The sequence below is a fragment of the Poeciliopsis prolifica genome, unplaced genomic scaffold (genome assembly GCF_027474105.1).
Source record: "Poeciliopsis prolifica strain line A6 unplaced genomic scaffold, Auburn_PproV2 SCAFFOLD051, whole genome shotgun sequence".
Lineage (NCBI taxonomy): Eukaryota > Metazoa > Chordata > Actinopteri > Cyprinodontiformes > Poeciliidae > Poeciliopsis > Poeciliopsis prolifica.
The window spans coordinates 3,762,166-3,785,331 of record NW_026562426.1 but is presented as its reverse complement, the minus strand read 5'-3'; the positions used below and the strand labels follow the sequence as shown (position 1 = coordinate 3,785,331).

The window sequence follows — 23,166 nt, the reverse complement described above, 5'->3', positions numbered from 1 at the left end:
GTTTAGCGAAGCAGTCGTGCATGATTGACAGCGCTAAGCTCCTCCTCCTGCCTCTCATTGGTCGTTTTTAACCAAGCACGATGTAATTCTTCAATCTCTCTTCAATTTTTATGTATGTTGCACTAATGCACACAATGAAGTGACCAAAGAGCTTCACAGACAAAAAAAAAAAAAAAAAACAAGGGGCAAAATAGTGAAACAAAAGAAATAGAAACAGAACGACAGAGACTTTAAAAAAAAAGGACAGAAGTATAAGTGGCCTAATTCTCTATGTCTCCAGAAGGACTCAGGACTCAGGCGGTGCCAGAGTATTTAATGGTTTAAAAAGCAAAAGTCACCATGGTAGAGAGTTTAACAGGTTGATGTGCTCACACTATCTTTTCCCAGTTAGGAGTTTCTACCTGATTCCACTGTAAAAGGAGTTGCAGGAGTCCAGGCTAGTGGTGATGAAAGCATGAATGAAACGTTCAAGGACAGTTTGAGAAAGATATGGATTCATTTTGTTGATCTACCTCAAATGATAAAAGCTAGACCAGATTACTGCACTGACCCGCTTGGCAAATGTGAGGACAGTGTCAAAGATAACTCAAAAATTTGTGATGGACTCGCAACCGAGTCAAGAAGAGCGACGATCTGTAGGATCAGCTCAGAGAAAACAGTACGCCTGTCTCACAAGACAAGGCAGCAAACCTACCTCGCCACATTCCTTCATCAGATACATTGCATTTGAAGCTTCAATTATTTTTGTTCTGTTTGAACATTTCAGAAATCACAGTTAAATGTCCCCATGCAGACACACAGGATTGTGTCTGCATGGGAACAAACAAGAAAGTTAATCAGAAGGGTTTAAATATCAACAGATGACAACAGAACCAGAAATCAGGGGATTTTAGTATAAACAAATATTTATCTATGCCTTACACAGAAATCTGCCTGAAAGCAGAAGTGCAGTGGCTTCAGTTTTTTGGTGGTGGATTGTGCAGCAATACGTTTGCCGTGGCTATTATGCAACGACCAGTAAATGTCAAAGGCAGTTATTAACAATGTGAGTAATTTTGATCACATCTACCAAGTCAGGTCAACACCGGATCATCAGGAATTAAGGAAACATTTCATTTGACGGGTTGTGACTAAGACTGTCATGAGAGCATCATATACACTCAACAAAAATATAAACGCAACACTTTTGTTTTTGCTCCCATTTTTCATGAGATGGACTCAAACATCTAAAATTCATTCCAGATAAACAATATTACCATTTCTTTCAAAGTTTGTCCACAAATCTGTCTAAATGTTTGATAGTGAGCACTTCTGCTTTGCTGAGATAATCCATCCCACCTCATAGGTGTGCCACATCAAGATGCTGATCTGACATCATGATTAGTGCACAGGTGTACCTTATACATTTGTGGCGTTCTGACAGTGCTTGTCATGGTTTTTCTTTTTCTTCTGGGAACCTAAAGTTCAACCACAAACATTATTTTAATATGGTAGAGGCCTCCTTAATGCTTTTGTAATCTTAATAAAGATTACAATATTTTTTAAAGTCTTTATGAAACCGCTACTTTCTATTTTTATTATGAATATAGTTTCATATATTCAATGAATATATGAAATAATATTCATTATTTCATATATTTTTCAACCTTTTTTGTCCAGGTTGAGAAAAATAAGACAAAAAATAAAAGCAAGCTATTATTGCTACTTGTTCATTTTTCAAGCAACACTAGAGCAAGCATTAGGGATACACAGACATAAAAACTTGATCTGATATTGCTATCTGATATTAATACTGCTGTTGTGGTAGTAATTACCAATATCATATGTCTTGGCCAAGCCCCTCCTGAAATACATAAACGCCAATAAGATGGAAATAATTATCAGTCACTGATATCAGACCAGTTTTACTAAAGGGACTGATACAAATATGTTAAAAAATGATCGTAGTGGCTAATTCTGATGTTGATTGTTTCAGGACTGGGCCAAGGTTTTGGAAATCAAAATGTGGTCACCTAGTGCTTACCAACTCCATCAAAACAAGAGCATGGGAAAGGATGGACAATGGAATGCAGAATATATTATGAAAATACAAATATTTTGTTAATCATGAAACAAACTTTACCTAGACATATGGTGGTGTGTGCATCACCATATCATAGAAGTTCATCACATCATTTTGATTTTTATTATCATCTAAATGACAAGAAATAAAGTCTTTACATTTCTATATAATAATCAACCATCTGAAATAAGTGGCAAAAAATTGAACTCTTTCACGACATATAATTTTTTTTCCTTTGTACCTGTAATTCTTCCCCCTGTCTTTGTGTAGGTACTACTGAAATAATAGGCCACTATTGCTTCAAAAATCGTAAATAGACATAAATCTGCATTATCAGTATTTTCAGGTTTTATTGGGAAAAAAGCTTTCCAAAGTAAATTTATCAAGCAGCTGCACCTTTTGGAGATAATGCAATGAAACTAAAAAGATAAGAACAAAAGTCTCTGCTAAGACTGATTTTGCACTCAGCTACAAAATATCATACATACATACAAACATACATGGATACAGAATTGAATTTACATCATGTCAACAGTTTATGTACACATCATCTTAAATATTAATCATCTATTTGCTCATTTCAGTGTAGCACTTGTGAAATACTTGGAATAACCGACCCGCAATGGCGTCTATTAGTCGAGTTAGAGGAGGTTTTCTGTTTCTTCCAGAAGGCAGAGTGTGAAGGCACCAGATCTAAACGTAGATGAGAGGAGCTCTTTAACAAGTAAATATTATGATACAGCTTTAATTTCTATGTCCAGTCCTGATTTCAAAGGGAGAGAATGTTTAAAGAATTAAAGCTCTGGTATCTTTTATTAGTCACTACTTAGTGCCTTGCTTTAAAAAAATCCTTACAGCTTAGTCTTAATTAAAAAGAATCAAAAATGTTTTCATCAGCATTGCTACACAGCAAATACCCCCTGGCAAGAAGTTGAAGTTTGTTCCTTTTCCAATGAATTCTATACAGCAGGGGTGAACAGATAAATTGGCCCCATTTCCTTAATTTCAGGTGGTCTGTGATTGGTTGATACAAACAGCCCACCATGTCTCATCTGCATGTGTGCGGCTAACAACAGTCGCTCCATTGTCTCTGGATTAGCTTTATCAATACATTTAGCAACTTTTAAGACAAAAAAAATCAGCTTGAGCTAAAAATGGAATAGGCAGGTCAGGCTTTTAAAGATTGGTGATCGGCCAGAAAATGCAATTGGTGCACCCCTGGTATACTACAAACACATTTTTAAATTTCACACATTTGGTCATGTGTTTCATCAGGATTCACAAAGTAGAACATATCTGTTAGGGGGAAGATAAATTATTCTCATCAGCCTGATACTCCCTAAGTAAAACCCAGTGCAAGGGACTGGATTGTCTGGGGGCACAGGAGACATGTGGAAGGTACCGTCATCACACGGCAGAATAGATCAGATTTAAATGTATTTGTGTGTTAGAATGACCCAGTCATAGTCTAGACCAAAGAATTCAGCATCTAGGCATACAAAGTTGGAAGAAGTCCTGGACTTGTGAGCATTTATCAGGAGTCAAACGCATCCTGTGTAGAAACACAAGGCACCTTTCTGACCGGCAGCGTGACCTATCGCGTCTTTTTTTTTTTTCCTAACGTGGCTGAAACGCGCTGTCGCATTTGAACAAAATAAAATAAAATCCCAAACACTTTGCATCACATCCTGATGCTTTCGCTTTTACAGCCCGTCACAATGGAGCCGTTTGTATTTTATCAACTTGCCGTGATACAAATAAAAGAGGGTGAAAACAGGAAACGGTGAAGTGCGGCTAAAATAAACGCAGCTTTAAAAAAAGAAGTGTTCTCCTGTCGGAAACGTTGACGGTGGGACAGAGAGCGGGGTTCTGCATAGATCCTCGGGGCCACAGCCCCTTCCATGAGGCAGGAGAAGAGCATCACAGTCTGGAATCAGCTTTATCTGACATGCACATATTGAACCCCAGCGATTTTTTAATACATTCTGAGAAATACTGCTTATTGTGATGTGAACATCCAGCCCCTGCACCATGCTAGGTTTTATTTTTTATTTTTATTTTTTATTTTTTTGCCCCATAGATTCCTTTGCACGTCAGGCAGAGAGACACGAGGGGCCGGGGGCTTCTTGGCAAGCAGCTGTTCCCGTTATCGCCCAGTTTACATCCTTAAGGGAAATGTTGAAGGGTAAACATTGTGTTTGAAGGAGCGGGACAGAGTGGGGCGGGACGGGCTGTGAGAACACAGAGGGGAGTTGGGGGAGGGGGCCAAGTGTTTGAGGTCAGCTCATGTCTGTGGACGTCCCGCTGATGGCACGGAAAACATGGAGGGAGTTCTGCAGCAGTGACCGCATCATGTCCTCCTGGTAGATCTGATGGGTGAAGAGGAAACACACAATTAAAAGGAATATCTCTCTCTCACACACACACGTAGAGCTGCATAGGAGGATTAGATGGGATGCACTACAGTGGGTCTTGGGTAACCACAGGCCAGGATGAGGGGAGACATGGGATCGCTGATGTTTGATCCTGATCCACTGATTGGCTTCGCTGTCAGAGCGTTTTGGGGTCTTTAACGATGCATTTGATCTTTTTCCTGGGTGGAATCCCTCTACGCATTATATATATATATATATATATATATATATATATATATATATATATATATATATATATATATATATATATACTGCTCAAAAAAATAAAGGGAACACTCAAACAACACAATATAACTCCAAGTAAATCAAACTTCTGTGAAATCAATCTGTCTACTTAGAAAGCAACACTGATTGACCATCAATATCACCTGCTGTTGTGCAAATGGAATAGACAACAGGTGGATATTATTTTCATATTTATTTCATTCATTCAGATCTAGGATGTGTTATTTGAGTGTTCCCTTTATTTTTTTGAGCAGTGGTATTTACATATGTGTTGGCATGACTTCTGCTTTTTGTAGCCATCAACAAACTGCTGGCAAAATCCTGGTAGGATAACGGAATAATCTGATCTGAATTGTTTGAGCTCATTTAAATTGGCTGGTTTTCTGGACTTTGAAGCAGAGTTTATACATTTCTATCAGGGCTGAAGCTTTAACATTACCCTGATGAATCTGTTCCAGAATCAGCCTTGAGGAGTTGGAGAGCTTTGTCCTCTTGGATCTGGTATGCTGACTTATAGTTATGCTGCTGTAGGCTGATGCTGCAGGAGGACAAACTGACCGTTTTTCCTCACTTTCTTGTCCTACTTCTCTCCAGATGGTATTATTTGGCATTATTTCAATTGTTTACTTCATATTTTCTCTCATTTTTTTCCTTCATAAGAGCTACATCTGGCCTGCCACTACATTCCTTCCTGGTTGACATAATGCTGCCGTCAACTAATCATCCCGCTATTAACTTTTTACTTTCATGAACATCAAAAATATCATCAGCTTATCTGTTTCTTGTTCATTTTGCTCTGTCTTCTCAACCCTCCAGTTGGTTGTTGCAGATGGCTGATTGTACTGTGCCATGTTCTGGTTCTGCTGGAGGTTTTGTCCTGTTAGAGGGGAGTTTTTTCTCTCCACTGTCACTCCATGCATGCTCGGCTAACGACCGGATGCAGACGGTTGTCTCCTGTCTCTTTGTTCTCCTCCAGTGAGTTGATGCAATATGCATCATGCAATATGGGTTTCCTTAGGTGGCAAACGTGTGAACTAATAATAAACTCTGAATAATGAACTCAGCTTATTGTGCAAAGAACTAGTGAAAGTACTAAAAGTACTAGTTCCTATTTCTCACTTATAACTTGGGGGGGAAAAAAAGTCTTTCTATAAGTGAAATAATATTGCTAATACAACTAGTACTTTTTCATCAAAATTAAAAAATTTGTGATGTAAAAACATCTCCTTTATCTTGCTGAACAGTCGTGTTTAAAGTTAGTTTTGTCTTATTCCAAGTGTGCTTAGATACTCGCACTAGAAACTAGGCCAAAAGAAACTGGGTAAGATTTGATATTTTTGCAGTGCAAATGTATTAGAAAGACAAAAAAATTTTTTATAAAATGTACTGATATCAATGTGTGAGAAGGTAGAAAAGCAGAATGGAGCGCTAAATCTGCATGTCTGCTGCAGATCAACAATTTAGCCTGTCGTGTGAGGAGTGAGCAGCAACCCGAGGAGACTGGTTGTGCTGGTACGGTTGCGTGACTAGAGGCACAGGGAAGCCATTGATGGCAGCCGTCCAGGTGTCATGTTTACAGGCAGCCTGCTTTGCTCCAGAATGTAAAGCTGCAGCCAGGCTTTTCAAACAAATAAATGAACACCACACAGCAATGCCATGGGGATTTGTGAGTATGGAAATATTCAAACCCAAAACCCGGAGAGCAAATTTGATGGTGACTTGATTAAAGGCATCTCATTTTGCATCTCTTATTTTGTTTGTTTTTGTTTTTTGCTGTCGGACCGCGATCCGCTCCTTTCGTTTATCGAAGCAAGCGGTCTGACTGGCTCGGCGCAGAAGGAAGCAAAGTGGAATTTAAGTATTCCAAAACAACTTTCTATCTATCTGTGCCAGGTGAAGATCTTTCCACGTGGATGAGCTGAACTAAAACAGCTGAGCTCTACCACCCTCTGCTCAAAGACTATCATTTAAAGGGGCAGTATGATGTGTTTTCCAAGCATATGGTGCCATTTTAGAGCACAATCGAGTAATTATGTTACCTTCAGCTGTTATAAAAATGATACATAAGTCAATTATGACTAAAAAGAATTCTGACTTTGTAATCTAATCCCTGGAGATTTAGTTTCAGCTTTTGCTAATTGCTGCTGGCTAGTCTGAAGGAGTCACAACTGAATGGTTGCCATGGGAGATACAAGGATTTCTCAAACATGCATGAAAGAAGGTATGTTTATGTTGATATTAAGGGAGTAAGATAATGTAATATGAAGCTCAAAAAAGTAGATTTTACTTGATACTGCCTATTTAAGGTGATGTGTCTGCCTTGTAAATGGTAACGCATCTTTATTTCAACTAGATGAATGGGAATAAAAAGGGGTGCAAAATTATAGTTGGTGTCTGAATGAAAGGATGAAATTGTCAAAACAGCCATTACCTGCTTTTCCTTAAAGCTAAAGGCCAGCACGGTGAAGAGAAGAAAGAAAACTAGTTAGTAGGAAGTAAATCACACACACTGGACCCAACCGAAAACGTACACAAACTCACAATCTCAGCTTTAACCTCATTACATCCTCGCTTGTCATTAGTGGAATCCGACTCGCCGGGATTTTAAGCACAAAAAAAGACATTGTGCGAGCCATCTGATATGATGAAGTGCATCATTTGTTTCCAGGAAGCAGTCAAGAGGAAATTCAGTTTTCAATAATTCCTGGATGAACCACAGATTCCCGTTGCGGGTCCTTATGAGTCATCTGGATTCTGATTATGAGCAGCCGGAGCGAACGCCCCGACTAGCTGACTAGATGTTTTATCGTGTTACCAGTTTGCTTCATTCAGTTCCACATCATAGTAAAAGTCATCCATAAAAAATAATACATTCTTTTCAACTTTTCATTTTTTTTGTTTCGTTTTTTTACAGCTAAAAATTTTAAAACTGAGGAAGTCATTTATATTCAGTCAGGGAGGGTTAGGGTTAGTTCATAAACTGATAATCTGACACATGGGAGGAGCTGCAGACATCCACAGCTCAGGTAGAAAATCTGATCAATGCTACTGTTAGCTTATCATTCCAAAAACTGAGGTTCATGGAAGAAAACCAGTATTTATTAGAACTTCCGTAGAACTTTTGCTTGCAGCTTACCACAAGCTGAAGCGGAAGTTGCGCTAGTAAAATTGCTGTATTTATCACAAAGAAAATGAAATGTCATAATAATTCATATCATTCAAGAATGTTCAAAGAATGACTTGTCCTGGACGACATCATCACTGCTCATACACCTCATTTGCTTTTGCCATTCCTCTTTGAATCTGGGCCTGGTTGTACGCATAGAAAATCAGGAAGAGAGATGTTGAAATAGGTAAGATCAGTGGGGTTATGATGGATAAAATAAATTGTTTGAGCTTCCTCTTTCTCTGTCACTCCCCTTCTTTATTAAAGGGGAGTGTTTCCTCTCCACCGTTGCCATCAGCAGTACAAACCCATATGGGTTACCTTGTGTTTGTGAGTGGGACAATGCAAAGATGTGAGTTTGGAATTGGTGTTTTCTACATGAGTTGAAGTGGAGACGTCTCTCAATTTACACACAATTATCTGATTCCATTTCTCGGCGTGTAATTAGGCAGAGCTCGGCTTGTCAAACGCCTCAGCAGGCAGTCGGAGGTGCTAACTGTGACTTTGCATGTCTGTTTGTGGCGTGGCTTCGTCCACTGAGATGTTTTTTTCCCCCAGATATCTCTTCCTCCAGTTCCAGAACATTTGTTTGGCACCGTTAGCAGCAGGTATGGATCGTGTTTCCAGAGGATCTGGTCAGATCCGTCTGGAGTTGCATCAGCTTTTATTCAGAAAACAGAAAAGATCTGAGTGGACCGGTTGTGACTGGTGCTACCGTCACTGCTTACTTTCCTAATCAACCAAACATTTTCAGATGACAACTAAATGTCTGAGGAAATGAGGAAACTAAGGAATGTGGATTAAAAATTTTGTGTTGTCACAAAACTAAAAGAAAATGACCCCACAATCCCTTCATTAATTAGATTCTTTAAAAGTAACACAGTACTTCTGTTCTCCTAGCTCCATTTTACTTTCTAGCTAGCTTGCTAGCAGGGACATACCCATAGCCTCTCCACGTGACTCAAACCTTCAAACCTTTGCTTGACAGAAAAGTTGCACAAAATAACCCCCAAAAAAACAAGCTACATATGAAAATAAAATTAGATGAATTAGTCCTGTTAACAAAACGTAAGATCTGTGATTAATGTACTTAATACTTTTTAAGAAAGTGCGGACACCCTGTACACAGACATCTCTATTTTATTTGTTCATTCCACCTTTTTTTTGGTCAAAAATGTGAATGCTTAATAATTACAAATTCTCAACTTGTTACAAATTCTCAACTTGTTAAGTTGTGTCCGTATTTTACAAACTTATCAAGATTCAAAGAATCCAGATAAGGCAGAAATATTAAAGAATCCCTTTGTTCCTCTGATATAAGAATTTTCTAGGTTATTTGATAAATTGTATGTTTCAACACATTTTAAAGAAACTGGTTACTGTATGCTAATTGATCACACGCTGAGCTCATGTTCGTCACCTCTGGAGCCCATGGACAACGGGGGTCCAGTCATGGACAACAGGAGGATGAGTGGAACTTGTTACTGGGAGATTGGAAACGGCCATTTCCTTCTTTCATTCGAGGTTGTTTTGGTAATGAGTATAAGGGCAGAAAAGTCCCATTGTTCGGTAGAGTCTGCTGTGGGTTACATACGGACGCCCAATTACGTGATGCTCTAGCTCTGCCCGGACTGTCGGCTCTCTAGTTCACTGTGTCACGGTAAGAGCAAATTGAAAGAATTTAAGCATCACTTATTGTTTGTTGTGTGAATGAATTTGCTGTAATCTGTGGCAGAATAAAAGAACACATTTATTCTAGCAGAACAATGTGTTGTCATTATTTATCACCGATCACCCCCGATCCTGCCTAAAATTTCACAAAACATCTTCTGACAAAACCTGTGTGACTAACAGCTTCTACAAACAAGAGCTTCTTACTTTCAGATATCAATAAAGTGTGGCCCCATTTCTCAGCTAGCTTCCAGGTTACCTGTTCATGGATGATGTCAGACAGCTCCTTCACCATGTCCTTAAAGTTGGACTTCAGGCCCTCATGATACTCAAACTGGTCCTCCTTAATGATTCGCTCGTTGATGTCTAGCGCCATGCTGCATGCCTCTACAAAACGCCTGCAGACAAAGAAAAAAGCAAAACGTAAACTTTAACAAAATAAAGATTCATCTGAAGCCTATTTGATTCATCTCTTTTGGCAGATGTTTACCTGAAAACCTCCTTTAGCTCTTTGACTTTCTTACTGCCGGATGAGTTGGACTTGCTGTCGTCCAGGAAGGCCCGTGCGTACGCCATGGGGCCTGCATTCACCTGCAGCAGAACACAACTCTTCTCTGTCACTGATCTCTGAACAGCCTCTTTATGTGCACAAGTTGAACACAGGACAGGGTACGGTGTGGGGCCCTGGGCCTGGGGCTGTGAGGCACCAGTACCTGCACTGAGACGCAGCCCTGCAGCTTGAGCTGCAGCTGGATCATGTCCACTTCCTGGCTGGAGCAGAGTTTGGTCAGCTCGGCCGTGCGTGCCCTCATCTCGTCGATGGCCACGTCCACGGGCTTCAGCTCCACCTGCCTCTCCCCCTTCACCTCGATGCGTTTTTTGACGTATGGGAAGGTGTTGGCGGCTGGGGAACGAGAGCGCACGCGAAGCCCGGGTGAGTCATGCATGCAAATGTGGCAGAACGAGCAAAAAAAAATAAAAACAACATAAGCGTCATTTTGTTTGTTGGTATCGGAGGCTTCAGGGAGTAAACAGAAGGCATGTCAGTGTTAGGAAACAGAGACAATGACCAGAGAACCCAGCTACCAGCTGCTCACGCTAATGTTCCACTTCACACACCCCATGGGTCAAAGCATTATGAACGTGACGAGTCGTCCAACTTTCGCTGTTGCTGTTGTTTTTTCTTTATCATCCCAACAGCAATGAAAACAAATGCGTAATTAATGTCGATCTGATGGTGACTTCTGGACTGAAAGAAAAACAAACAGCAGCCTGACTGCACCATTCTCACCTTTTGTTTCAATAAAAAACTGATGTATATTAGTTTATGTGACACATCAACATAATGACGAAGAGGAAGGAAGACAATACAGAGCTATCATCTAGAAATCTTGCTGAGCTTCTTTTTTACTATTTATATAAATACATTTTTCACAAATATCATATGAGACAACAAGATTTTAATATATTGTATTTACCAGACAATAGAGCGCACCTGACTATATGGCGCATTTTACAATGTTTAAAAAAAAGAAAAGAAACGGAAACGTACATGTGTAAGCGCACCGGGCTACAAGCCACTGGTATCTGCTGCTCTCGACTTTTCACATTAAATCTGCAATTAAGGACGCAGCCAAAGCCGAACCACGAATTTGTTCACGTCAAACATACTGCAGCGGCTATAGATCTGATTGATAGTCCTCAAATTAAAAGGAACTTCTTTGTATGGTTTCCATGATGAAGTTTGAAGAAATTTCTTCGTTGTGCCTGCTGTCAGCATGTGTTTGTTCTAAGTGAAAATTAGCGCTTCCTTCTTTGATTTCCAATTTTGATCTCTAATGATTCACTTCCTACTGAAGATCACCCTGGCAGTTGAAGAAAAATCCACAGAAAAGCCACACTGGGCTACAAGCCACACGGTTTGAAGTGTGGGGGAAAAGTAGCGGCTTATAGTCCGGAAAATAAGGTACATCAAATCTAGCTTTTGCTCTTTCTATGTCATATTTTTCAGATTTGCACCTCTAAAAACTGAAGATCATTTATCTTCTTTTTAGTTGCAGCTTCAAAAAATATGAAAAAGTTCACGCTTTCATGCAGCGTGTGTGTGTGTGTTCCTTATGTACTTGTGAGGATGGTCCTCCTCTTGCACTGCTCCTCCACGCCACCGTGTTTCTTCCCCGACAGCGTGTACGGCGTCTCGAACACAAAGTTTCTTATGTTATGGCACTTCTCGAAGTCCGTCTTCTTCTCCGGCGCCTCCTTCTCATCGAAGTAGGGCTTGACGAATGTCACCTGGACATAGGCGAACCTGGAGTCCAGCTCCTTGGAGTTCACCTGAAACAGCAGGAAGGTTTGAGAAAAGAACAGATGTGGAAGGAATCAAAGAGCCGCTGAGAGAGGGAGACAACGACATCCAAAAGCAACTTTCCTACCAGAATAAAGGAATTAGTGTAAAAAGTTGAATCATTTGGCTTAAACATCACATGTAATCCTCACTGGTACCTCTGAAAGCAGTCAGATATCAAATCAATCTGTCAGCTGAGATTCTATAATAACTCATCATGCTGGACAAAGAACATTTCCCAGCATTATCTTGGACTAATGATATTTTCTAAGTCAACACAGCAGTGAGGCTGCACAGCCAAACACATTATTTACATTCCAGACTGTGTTACAGCTCCGACTGGAGCTCTCCAATTAAAGTGACCGTCAGTTTGCTGTTGATACCTTGTTGGAGTCCTGAATGATCTTGATGTTTTCTGGGCCAAACTTGTCGCCGTATAGGGTGAGCAGGCGCTGCGAGATCTCAGACAGGCCGGTGAGTTTGGGTTCTTTGTAGATGTACTCCTTCCCATCCTCTTCCTCGAAGAAACCCTGTCGACGAGAACAGAAGCTTGCTGAGGATTAGCTCTGTTTTAAGACGTGGAACATGCTCCACAAGATAAACATCAGTCTGTTTATTGAACACGCTGCTGCAAGTCAGTGAACACAACCTCGGCTTTAAGTGCTTCCAGTTAGAGGAGCTATTTCTGCCAAGATTTCAACTTCAACCTTTTGATTTCTCATGTTGCTTCATGAAGTGCATCAGTCTCTGTAAAACTGCAACCAACTCACACAGCCAGGATTATGTTCTCAAGCTTGGAAGCTCTCTCATTTTGCCTCTTAACATAACAATAGGAATCATGGCCAAAAAAGTAATTTGGCTCCAGAAACTAAAGTCTTCATCCCTGTAAGCATTTACAAACTGTAATCTGTATTTTTGGCTTCCTCCTTGCTGAGCAGCGTTTCAGTTGCATCTTGTTTTACTGGAGGTAATAATTCATCGACTGATTCAAGTTCTTAGATTATTCAAATTCCTTGAGGCAGATAATTTGCCTTGTACCTTTATTAAATGGTGTTTTACGAACGCGCCAATTTCTGGACGGATGATTATTTGCGTTGCACAACCCTTTCATTACAGCCAATGAGTTGTTGATGAATGCTCAGAGTTAGCATAGCAAACGTCCTCTTTTCCTCGGACATGTCCACTTTTCATGTTATGTCTACTGACTGAAGATGAATATGTAAACTAAAATATTACATCATAATACATCTTTCTACGCCTGCTTCTTTATTATTTTTATTAAATTAAATATAATTTCGTTTGTTTTTACTTTTGCTCCAAGGTTTTCTGAGCTTATCACAGTATTTACCAACCTTTTACTTGATACATTTTTTTAATTCGATTACTCAATTAATCATCAGTGTAATTGGTAGATTATTCGACTAAAATAATGGCTTATCACTGCCCATTTCACTGTGACAATGGCACTCACTAGTAATGGTGGGTGATAGTCAAGTATTTTATCATGATGGTTTGTGGCACGACTGATAAAAGTAGAAATTATGTGAAACAATTTATAACTAATTATTTTGGTATCTGTAAGGCAATAACTGTCCCACAAACACAAATACTGCTCTTGACAAATATTTCATTTGAAAAGGCTTCCAACTTACTTAAATTAGTGTGATTTATATCTCGAAATGGTACGGATCAACATTTAGTCATATTTTTCAATTTCCTGATACTTATGTGCAGAAAATTCTTTAAAAAATTCTTGAATATTAGTGCACGTAAATTTCTAGGTAATGTAAATTCTCCTGCAAAAATTTTCAATAATAATTTGTCATTCCAGCAAAAAGAAAAAAAACCCAAAACGTTTACATATGATTTGTGAGAGAAAAGTGAAGGTGAAGCCTCTCTCCTGGATGAATAAACCCGGCAGAACGTACCTGCCCATAAAAAGCCACTCTGAAATACGTCCCCAGCAGCCTGCGGCCTGACTGGATCACCTCCATGATTTTGTTGTAGGCTCTGTGCAGAGTGTCATACAGGCGGCTCAGTTTCTGAAACACAACCAACAAGTCATTTATAGGATTCGTTTCATGTGCAAGGAGTAAATCGAGGATTTCACGTAGCATAAGGATGAATACGCAGATGAGATCAAAAGCAGGAGCTGATGAAAACAAACACGGTCACTGCTGTGACTCCACCTTCAGCATGAGGCTGTCACAGAACTGAAGAGTTCCTTCAGAGGCAGATTGATGCATCCTGGGTAAACAGAAGAGTGTTGTCATAGGTCCTTCCTCCTTGCAGTTGCTTAACTTCAGAATCAACACAGCTCCCAATAAACTCTATAAGTGTTTTCATCCCAATTTTAATATTCTTGCAAATAGCTTGTTTTTGAGTACAAAATCCACATTTTGTACCATTTTTAAAATAATAAAATTTTTGATAACTGTAAGGCACTTTTTTCTCCTGCTGTAAAGTTGCTTTACTGTACAGTCTCTTATACTTTATACTGTGTGTTATAGTTTACCATGTGTGGATCTCCATGGTTTATATTTTGGCTGTCACTTTGCTGCTGTCCTCGCTGAGGGACAAAAAGAATATTTCTGTTCTATTCTGTTGTATTCAATAAGTGAATGACTAGCAATGTGTGACATTAGCTGTCCTTCAAATTCCTAGAATTGCCCATTTTAATTTTGAAAATAATATTTCACCACCAAGTGAATATTGACGGTTCCACTGATCACTTCAAACTGTAACCTCTCCCTTCAGGAATGTGCTTCTTTAAGTCAGTCTATCACAAAGTGTGCAGCTACTAAATACCTTTTAAGTAACCAAGCAGGTTCCACTGGAAACTAAGACCCTCCACTGATTGGGAGGAGATGTTTGTTTAGTTTGTTTCAGGTTACAGACTGGCAGCTTTTAGGACACACTTTCAACATGCCTGAGAATCAGGAGAAGAAAAAACAAAACAGTTTCTTGCACTGCTACTTAAAAATAAAAGGATGTTGATGCAGATGTTCTACTTCCCACTGCTGTCAAAGACCTGTTTAAACTGAAATAGTTTGAGCTGTTTTGAACTTTTCTACAACCTCTGAGGAATGACCAGACAGTCATCCCCAGAAATGACTGTCTGGTCATTTCTGGATGAAATGACCAGACAGTGAACACCTTCGTTACAGCTCAGCAGGAGCATCCCTCAGGTATTTTTACATGCACTCATGCTACCATAAACCAGAAAGTCTGGGCCCTTTTTAACACCTTATATAGCTCTCAGGCACAGTTCAGAATTGGTGCCATTATGTGGCTTCATCAGACCAAAGACAAAACTATATTTAACTAAAAATTGTTGCTATAGTCGAGTTAATTTTTCGCCTATTGATTTCATGTTTTTGCTAACTTTGAATAAGTTTAGTGAGCTTAGCAAGACGCTATGTTGTAACACATGGTGGACATCAGCCTGATTGAATTTAGTGCTTTAATAATTTAGTAATAGCTTTTGCTAAATGTTGGTTTAGGACTTTAGAATTAGCAGAACTAATGTATTATTAGTGTTTTAGGATTAGCGCAAATAACTAAATAGTTTGTGATTATGATTATCCACAGTATAAATCACAGAGTGATCAGTATGACTTTTTTAGATTCAGTCCATTTACCAGTTCCTGTCAAATCTACAGATATAAGATTAAAACTTCACCTATTAAATCACTACCTTTACAAGAACAGTGATGAGTTATCAAGCTAGGTTAGAAACTTCCCCCTGTATTTCACAGTGACGCCGTAGTCACAGTGGTAATACTGGAAAGGCAAACATGGAGTATTAAAGACAGTACGAAATATAAGTTTCTTAATACAGATCGGACCAGTGAGCGAACAGTGAGTAAATAAGCTCACTTCATTAATCTGTTTCACTCTTTTGACTTTTACAACCTGTCAGTTGGGGTCTAACGAGTCCCTTCCTTTAGAGCAGAGAAAATCAGTGTTGCGTAAAAAGTCCTTATGACTCAGAACAAGTCAAGCAGGTTGAGATAAACGGCTCAGTGTGCGTTTCACTGTCAAAGAAAGTGACTGGCAGGTCCAAAGATGAAAACAACAAACAAAATTTGACCCGGACTGATGTGATACCTCGTATTCATGACGTTTCTCATAGATGGGGATGATAAGCTTGGCGATGTGTGTGATGAGTTCATAACGCTCGGCTTTCCACAGGGCCTCGACACACACCTCCAGGTGCTCCACCAGGACTTCCTGAGAAATGGGACAAAGGGAAGAGCAAACTGAACTCTACTGATAAGAAAAGAGTCAAACACAGTGGAACTAAAAATGTATTTTCTTGATAAAAAGCAGAGTCTACTTTGACGTACTATCATAATCGGAGCTTTTGAAAACCAAACAGTGATGTCTATTATAAGAAAATGAAATCAGAGGGCCACACCTCGGTGTAATACACATCCTGCATTCCTGAGTCCTCCTTCATGGCTGCCTCCTCCTCGATGTTAAGGGTGACCTTCTTGAATGCAGTCAGACCGCACGGGAACAACTCTGATATCAATGAGGAGCAGAAAAAAAGAAATAAAAATTCTGACATGATTGATCGACTCATACCAGAAACGAAGGCACCAGCTCTGAGTAAATTCACGAGAACACACTTGATGGACGAGTTGGTTTAAGAAATTCACCTGGCACAAACACACATAGCACAATGTGGGTCATGGCTGCGCCGTATCGTGACTTGGCCCCAAATGGAAGCAGATATACCTCGAAGATGCATGCGATTCTTTGCAGATAAATAACCCACTGTCACTGCCGACAGCAGCCTCGCATTTGCTTAGCGTATTATTTTAAGGAGAGATTTGCATGAGATAGAAGCGAGTTGTGAGATGCTGTTTTGGCTAGACAACCCCTTTGCATGCAGCAGTGCACAGGGAAGTCTTTAGATGTCGGAAGACATTTTCCTGAACTACAATGATCAGTCAGGCCGACCAGTAATGGTTTTGCAACCTGGTTTTCTGTCTGCAGTCCAGTCCAGGGTTGTAACAGTTTTGAGTTTTTGAACAAAGTAGTTCAGTTTTATTTCGTTGTGACTTTATGTTTGCCTAATTCAGTTGGTTTTTATTACTTCTTAGAGTGTGTTTGCTAATTTTTATCAGTTATTATGGTAACTCTTTATCTGAAGACTGACATGACTGTCATAAACATGATGGAGTCTTCATGCAAATAAATAATGACACTTTTAATGCAAAGTTGGCACTTTTAAAGAGCTTTTACGCAAATTTTATTAAAACTTTCAATTAAAAATGTCATGACCAAATAATGAAAAGCTTACACTTTTAATTGACTTTTAATGCAACTTTTAGTACAACGTCTCATTAAAGTGTCATTATGTCATGACAATAGTTGCAAACATTCATGAACACGCCTTCAACTTCATGACCGGTTAGTCACACCCCTTCAAATAAAGTGTTACCATTATTATTAGTCAAATGTTGTTTAGTTTTAGTTTAGTTTTCATTTGTCATAGTAGTTTTACTTTATTCATGCTAAAAACAAACTAAACAAACCCTCTTAGGTTAGCTCAGTGTAAACTTACCTAAGATTACAGTAAAGTAAACTCAGATTACCTCAGTTAATTTTTAGGCGCAGACTTTAGAAAGTCATAAATCAACCAAAAACACCATTTTCAAAAAAATACATTAAATTATTGTTGAACAACCAACTGACTGGTGTTTTGTCCCGATTTTTGCTTTTGTCATTTTTCGGACTAATGTAAGTCTGTAATTTGCTAACAGCTGATGTAAACCTCTTGTGTGGATGGGGTGTAAATCAATTTCTCCTCATTTCAAAAGGCTGACAAATAGATTCATTAACATGAAAATGAAGGATAATTCCAGCATGTTTTTGATAGTTTTATAACACATGGTACAGTTCCAGTTAGCTTTAGTTTTTCCACATTAATTACCGTTTTTGTTTGTTTCAGTTAATGAAAATGTTACCTCAGTTTCAGTTTTTCTCAGTTTGTTAGTTTTAGTTCTCAGGAATCTCAAGCAGTCAAATGTTGTCAAACATGATGCTTCCGCCCAGTAGAGTTATTATTAGTCCTCAGGTGGGAATAAAACAATGGTTTGTGTTTGTGTTCAGACTTACTTTTCCTGTACAGATATTCAGCAACCAGCGCAGCCACATGAACGTAGCACATGGCGGCCTGCGGAGAGAGAGGCACAAACAAACCAACTGGATCGGTTCAATTTGTCTCAGAGCAGAACAGAAAACAGAATCAGGCATAAGGAACATAAAACTAGTTTAAAACTAAGGCAAAGACAAACAGGACTGGAATCTAACCCTACGGCATACCTCATCCTACCAATGATAGCACTAGTTGATGCATCGTTAGCTGGAAAATCATTTTCAACACGTAATGCAGTCAGATGCAAAAGGCTTCATGCAAACACAAACAAATTTTGTGTTTCGGTTATATATTTGTTTTTTTGTTTGTTTGTTTTTGTTTTGTTTTTACTTAAAACCAGAGGAAAGGAACTTATTTTTAAAAAACTGATCAAATGAAAAAAATTAAACATGTAAAAAAGCAAATGTATTAAAATTTCTGGTTTTGCATTAAAAATGACATTTTTTAATCTTTAAATGCAGCAGTATAATCTACCACTGAATCCATGCCTCCTCTTTGTTCAAAGACATTTTTACCTCCCTCACCTTGCTGTCAAGTCTGGGTGGTGGCTGACTACATAATTCTCTGTATTCCATCACATTTACATCACAGTTCCTAAAGGCTCAATCTGACTTAAGGTGTCAAAATATTGCTTGTGTTGTTGTTTTGTTTTATTTTATTTTTTACAGTGTCTAAAGGGTTGGAAAATATATATAATTTAGAATTTTTTTTTGTTCAACTTGGACTTTAAATGGAACCTATGGAAGAGGATTAGGGCCACACAAAAAAAAGCAGAATTCTGTCTTTTTTTCACAACTTTAATCTTTTGAGATCAGAAAAAAAGTCTGTGGTCCTAGTGTTGCAGGAACTGACTATCTCAAGTGGATTTGGTGTGAAACACTGGATGGACATGAAGAAAAGCCTATTGCAACTGGTAAGCATGGTGGAAGGCCTGTGATGCTGTGGGCCTGAGGCTCTGATTGGTTGCTACTAATATCAGAATGAAGTTAAACAAGTCAAGTGTGCTGAAGGAGGTACGTCTCCAGTGGTTCATGAAACAATTAAAACAGCATTGAGTGATGAATGACGTTTGCAGTTGTTGAGAAAATACCTGTAAGATGCTCTTCATGCTTCATCTGGCCTTTCAGGTGAAAGCATCACGTGCAAACACCGAATACCCAATGAAAGTTTTTCTGACTGTCCAAAATGGGCATTCTTATTTTGTCCTGGTTAATTCCAACTACTCTCCCTTAATTACTGCCTTCAGTGGCACTCTGAAATCAGCCATCAGTTCATGTTTTTTTTTGTCCAATACTTCAATCAGCAGCTCATACACTTTAAAGGACAGTAGAGGGTGGATCCAGAGTGCAGATGTTTGCGCAGGGCGTGTAACTGAGCAACAGGCTCAACGGCTTAAATATAAAATTCTCTCTCTCTTTCTGTTGTTGCTTAAATTGTTGTTGTGTGACAAAGAAAGTGAAAATATTAAAAGAATTTGAGGGCACAGTAAGTCTATTAGCCAAGAGAACAAGGAAAGGTTAGAAGACACAGCCTTCGCAGGGCGTAAACAAGAAATAAAAGTGAAGTAAACGTGTTTGTAGCAAGAGGAATGAACCCGCTGACGGTGTTTCCTTTCAGATACCTCGGACAGGTCTCCGTTCTTCAGGTGCGCTCTGGCCATGCTGTCCAGCCAGGTCCGGCGCAGCTCCGGGGTGCTGGCATAGGACAGTGCCAGGCTGTACTGAAGGTCCAGGAGCATCTCGGGATCTTTCTCGTGCTCCCTCATCTGGGCCGTGGCCATCAGAACCGTCCGGATCCGCATGGTCAGACCCTTCACCTCACCGGGGAATGCTGTGGACTGCAGGGCACACACCAAAACAAAACTTCATTAAGTCATGTCAGAAAACGTGTCAGACTAATTTAGCAGAGTGATAATAAGAAATATTAGCTGTGTTTCTATCGATTGCATAACTGCACAATTTCACATTTTATAAATAATAAATAAATTTGCGGAATTTTGAATAACGTTGAGGTGTGCTTTTGGCTGTATCGAAATTGGAACCAAGAAGAAGACAGCAAGTAGTTGGAGGAACATGTTTTTTAATGGCTTATTATGTGAACAAACTTATTTACGTGATTTTAATTTAATTAATGAAATAGAAATACAGCAGTTGTGACATTGTGTTTTGTTGACATTAGGTGGAATATTGACAGTTTTATGCAGATTTGAAATGGGTATGCAGCTTCAAAACCTGCTTTAACCCAACAATACAGTAGGACACCAACTGTATTGAACAGTTATTAATCAGCCTCTTTAAACTAAAATTCAGATAATTTAGCCAATTAGTCACATTGTCCACAATGTGTGGAATTTTCAAACCTTAGACTAAACTAACTGTGATGCACGGAGGCGTCAGAATTATTCTGAAGACACATAAAACTTTTTCTTCTCCTCATTGTCTGAAGTCAGCTCAGACCAAATTTGTAAATTTTGATTTTATTTCTAGACAATAAGAAATAAATTTGATATTTTCTCCCTTATTATTGTGGCATGTAGAAAATAAAATATTATACCTAATATTATACCTAAAATATGACCAGTTTGGTCTAATTCAGTGCTTCTCAATTATTTTCCGTTACGCCCCCCCTAGCAAGAAGAAAACTATTCGCGCCCCCCACTCCCCACCGTGACTATCCATCTCTGCATAACATTTTTTCCTTATTAACATTTTTTTCGCTGAAAAAACTCTAGCGGCTTATCGGCGTGATTGGGATGTAACGTATTTAAGTGACGTGCTAATTTATTTGGCTTCATGCTGTCCGCTGCGAGCATTTTTAGACACAGCAAACACACCGGTCTTTCCTCTTCTCCAACTGTAGTCACAGTGAAGCCAAGCGCTAAATACGCTTCGTCGTATTTCCTCTTCTTAGCTTTCGGTTGACTTTCTGTTGTCTCATTATCTTTGTCTCTCTCCGCTTTTCTTCATCCCTGTGAAAAACTTTTTCATGTTGGGGGTTGTTGAATAACGGAGGCCATAGACAGAACGCAGTCGGAGCTTTTTGTTGACTTAACACTGCTAACCAAGGCAAACCTGTTGTCTTGTAAGTCATAAAATGTTGCACTGTCGCAAACGTGACAGAAGTAACAATGAGAGCGCCACTGCCGCCTACTGTGCGCAATTACACTTTATACTAGTACGGCCAAAAAAAAGCCTGTTCCCCAGGATCACACGCCCCCCCAGGTATTGCACCGCGCCCCCCAAAGGGGGCCCGCCCCACTATTTGAGAAGCACTGGTCTAATTTAACTCCAGACTGTGAGACAAAAACAAAAAAAGGTGTGTTTGTGAGTATGTCTTTCTATTGTTTGTATGTAAACTTCTGGTTTCAGCTGCAGTGTTACTGGTGCTTTGTACAAAGTAAGCAACATAATGAAGAAGGGAAAGAATCCTCAAATCCCTCGACTTCCCCACCAATCAACAGCAGACAGTCAGACATTGTTTCAGCAATTCAGCTAAATACTATGTTAGCTTTGGCATTAGTGGAATTAACGCTCTTGATCAGTGCTGTAGTGTTAGCAGCACAACTAACTTTGTAGTTAGCGCTGTCCACCACTGACAATAATAATTCCAAACAGAAATGGTTTCTGACTATGCCCAGAGGACGCTAGGAAAATAAAGCTTAACAATTCTCTAACAAAATTTCTACCTAGACATACGGAGTTCATGATGACTCCAAAATATGTGTGAAGAACATTTTTCCAAATGTTGATGAGGGTGTATGTATATATTTGACCTTGTTCTAATTAGGGAAGAAATTCCCTCAGCATACCCTTCCTGTACTAGAACCACAGACAGAATATCAGGCCCACAGCATAATACATCCACCACCCTGCCAACAGTATGTTCAGACTTGTGGACCCAATTCTTACATTTAAAAATAGTTACATATGTACTTCAGATAAACATTCCACCATGTAAAACGGGACTGGTTAAATCATAAAAAGCTGTATTAATATGACATCTAGGCCCATAACTGAAACTGCACAGGTTTTGGAGTAAACAAACCACACTGGTTCTACTCCAGATTTCAGTTTGATCAAATCTGAAATTAAAGAACAACCAGACTTGGACCACAAAGGTGTCTTTGAGCAGAATATTGCTTTTATGGGGCGGTTTTAGGGAGTGTCTTATCTACCTTCATAATCTTGTCGCTGTTTGCGAAGTTGTTGATGATGGAAAGCGACTCCTGAAAACGGGAGCTGCCTGTGAGTGCCACGTCAGAGATCAGCTGGCTCACTGCAATGATAATCTGTGGAGGGTAAGAAAGAAAAAAAAACTGTTTAAATGCTTTAAACAGGGAAAAAGTTAAGTGAGAGTTGTGAATTCTTGTATTTGACTCATCTCTCAGGGAAGCACATTTGCAGACCCATTGGGTGGAACTGACGCCCTACCTGCAGGTGCGTGCGCAGGAAGGTCTTCCTCTTGGTGAACTCGTAGTTGTTTCTCATGAGCAGGTAGAGCAGTGCCGACGCCTCGGCCCGCAGGACGGCCAGCTTGGAGACGCAGCATTTCAGCACCTCGCAGCACAAGTCCTCACACAGCGTCACACGGCCCTTAAACAGTACAGACGGGAACTGTGGCGGAGGGGGCAGTGTGTTAGTCAGTGGATTAAAAGCAGATCAAAGACAGCCACTGAGATTTGGACATAAAGATAGGAGTGGTACGGAGGGGAGTGAGCAGAAAACAGAAGAAGCCATTAGAAAACATAAGTCTGAGGCACGATGCACAGGAAGGATGAAATGCTGTGGACGCGCTTTTCTGCAGGAAAAAACATCATGAGTCCGATTCTGACTTTGCGTTACAAACAAATAAAAAACACATCACTAATAATTCCCTTGTGATCACAGAGTGTGTAAAGAGTTTTTTCATGTCAGACATTAAACATGCCAAAGCAGGAAACAGCATGAAGAAGAACTCATAAAAGCATTGATAAAGATCAAACAATGCAAAGGATCCACACCTTTGTCAACATTAACATGGATAATGAAACATTTCTTTAGCACTGAGACGGACTAAAGAAAACAGAATTTTGTTTTTCCTGAAGTATTATAACAC

At 39.4% G+C, this 23,166-nt stretch overlaps 1 protein-coding gene across 3 annotated transcripts in view; it reads right to left on the bottom strand.

The window, feature by feature from the left end:
* Positions 1-2,166: 2,166 nt before the first annotated feature.
* The window catches only part of dock11 (dedicator of cytokinesis 11), an 84,706-nt gene continuing 63,706 nt past the window's right edge, over positions 2,167-23,166 (bottom strand). For 2 of the 3 annotated variants that reach the window (XM_055058432.1, XM_055058433.1), the window contains 13 exons: positions 22,503-22,685; positions 22,247-22,360; positions 19,694-19,909; positions 18,033-18,090; positions 16,324-16,430; positions 16,014-16,136; positions 13,832-13,945; positions 12,287-12,433; positions 11,683-11,893; positions 10,273-10,463; positions 10,050-10,150; positions 9,819-9,957; positions 2,167-4,431 (listed from right to left, as the gene is read on the bottom strand). In XM_055058432.1, the coding sequence (XP_054914407.1) occupies positions 4,342-4,431; positions 9,819-9,957; positions 10,050-10,150; positions 10,273-10,463; positions 11,683-11,893; positions 12,287-12,433; positions 13,832-13,945; positions 16,014-16,136; positions 16,324-16,430; positions 18,033-18,090; positions 19,694-19,909; positions 22,247-22,360; positions 22,503-22,685 (1,794 nt within the window). In that variant the 3' untranslated portion in view covers positions 2,167-4,341. Of the gene's footprint in view, positions 4,432-7,153; positions 7,170-9,818; positions 9,958-10,049; positions 10,151-10,272; positions 10,464-11,682; positions 11,894-12,286; positions 12,434-13,831; positions 13,946-16,013; positions 16,137-16,323; positions 16,431-18,032; positions 18,091-19,693; positions 19,910-22,246; positions 22,361-22,502; positions 22,686-23,166 lie in introns of all 3 variants that reach the window. The other variant, XM_055058434.1, reaches the window with a different exon arrangement.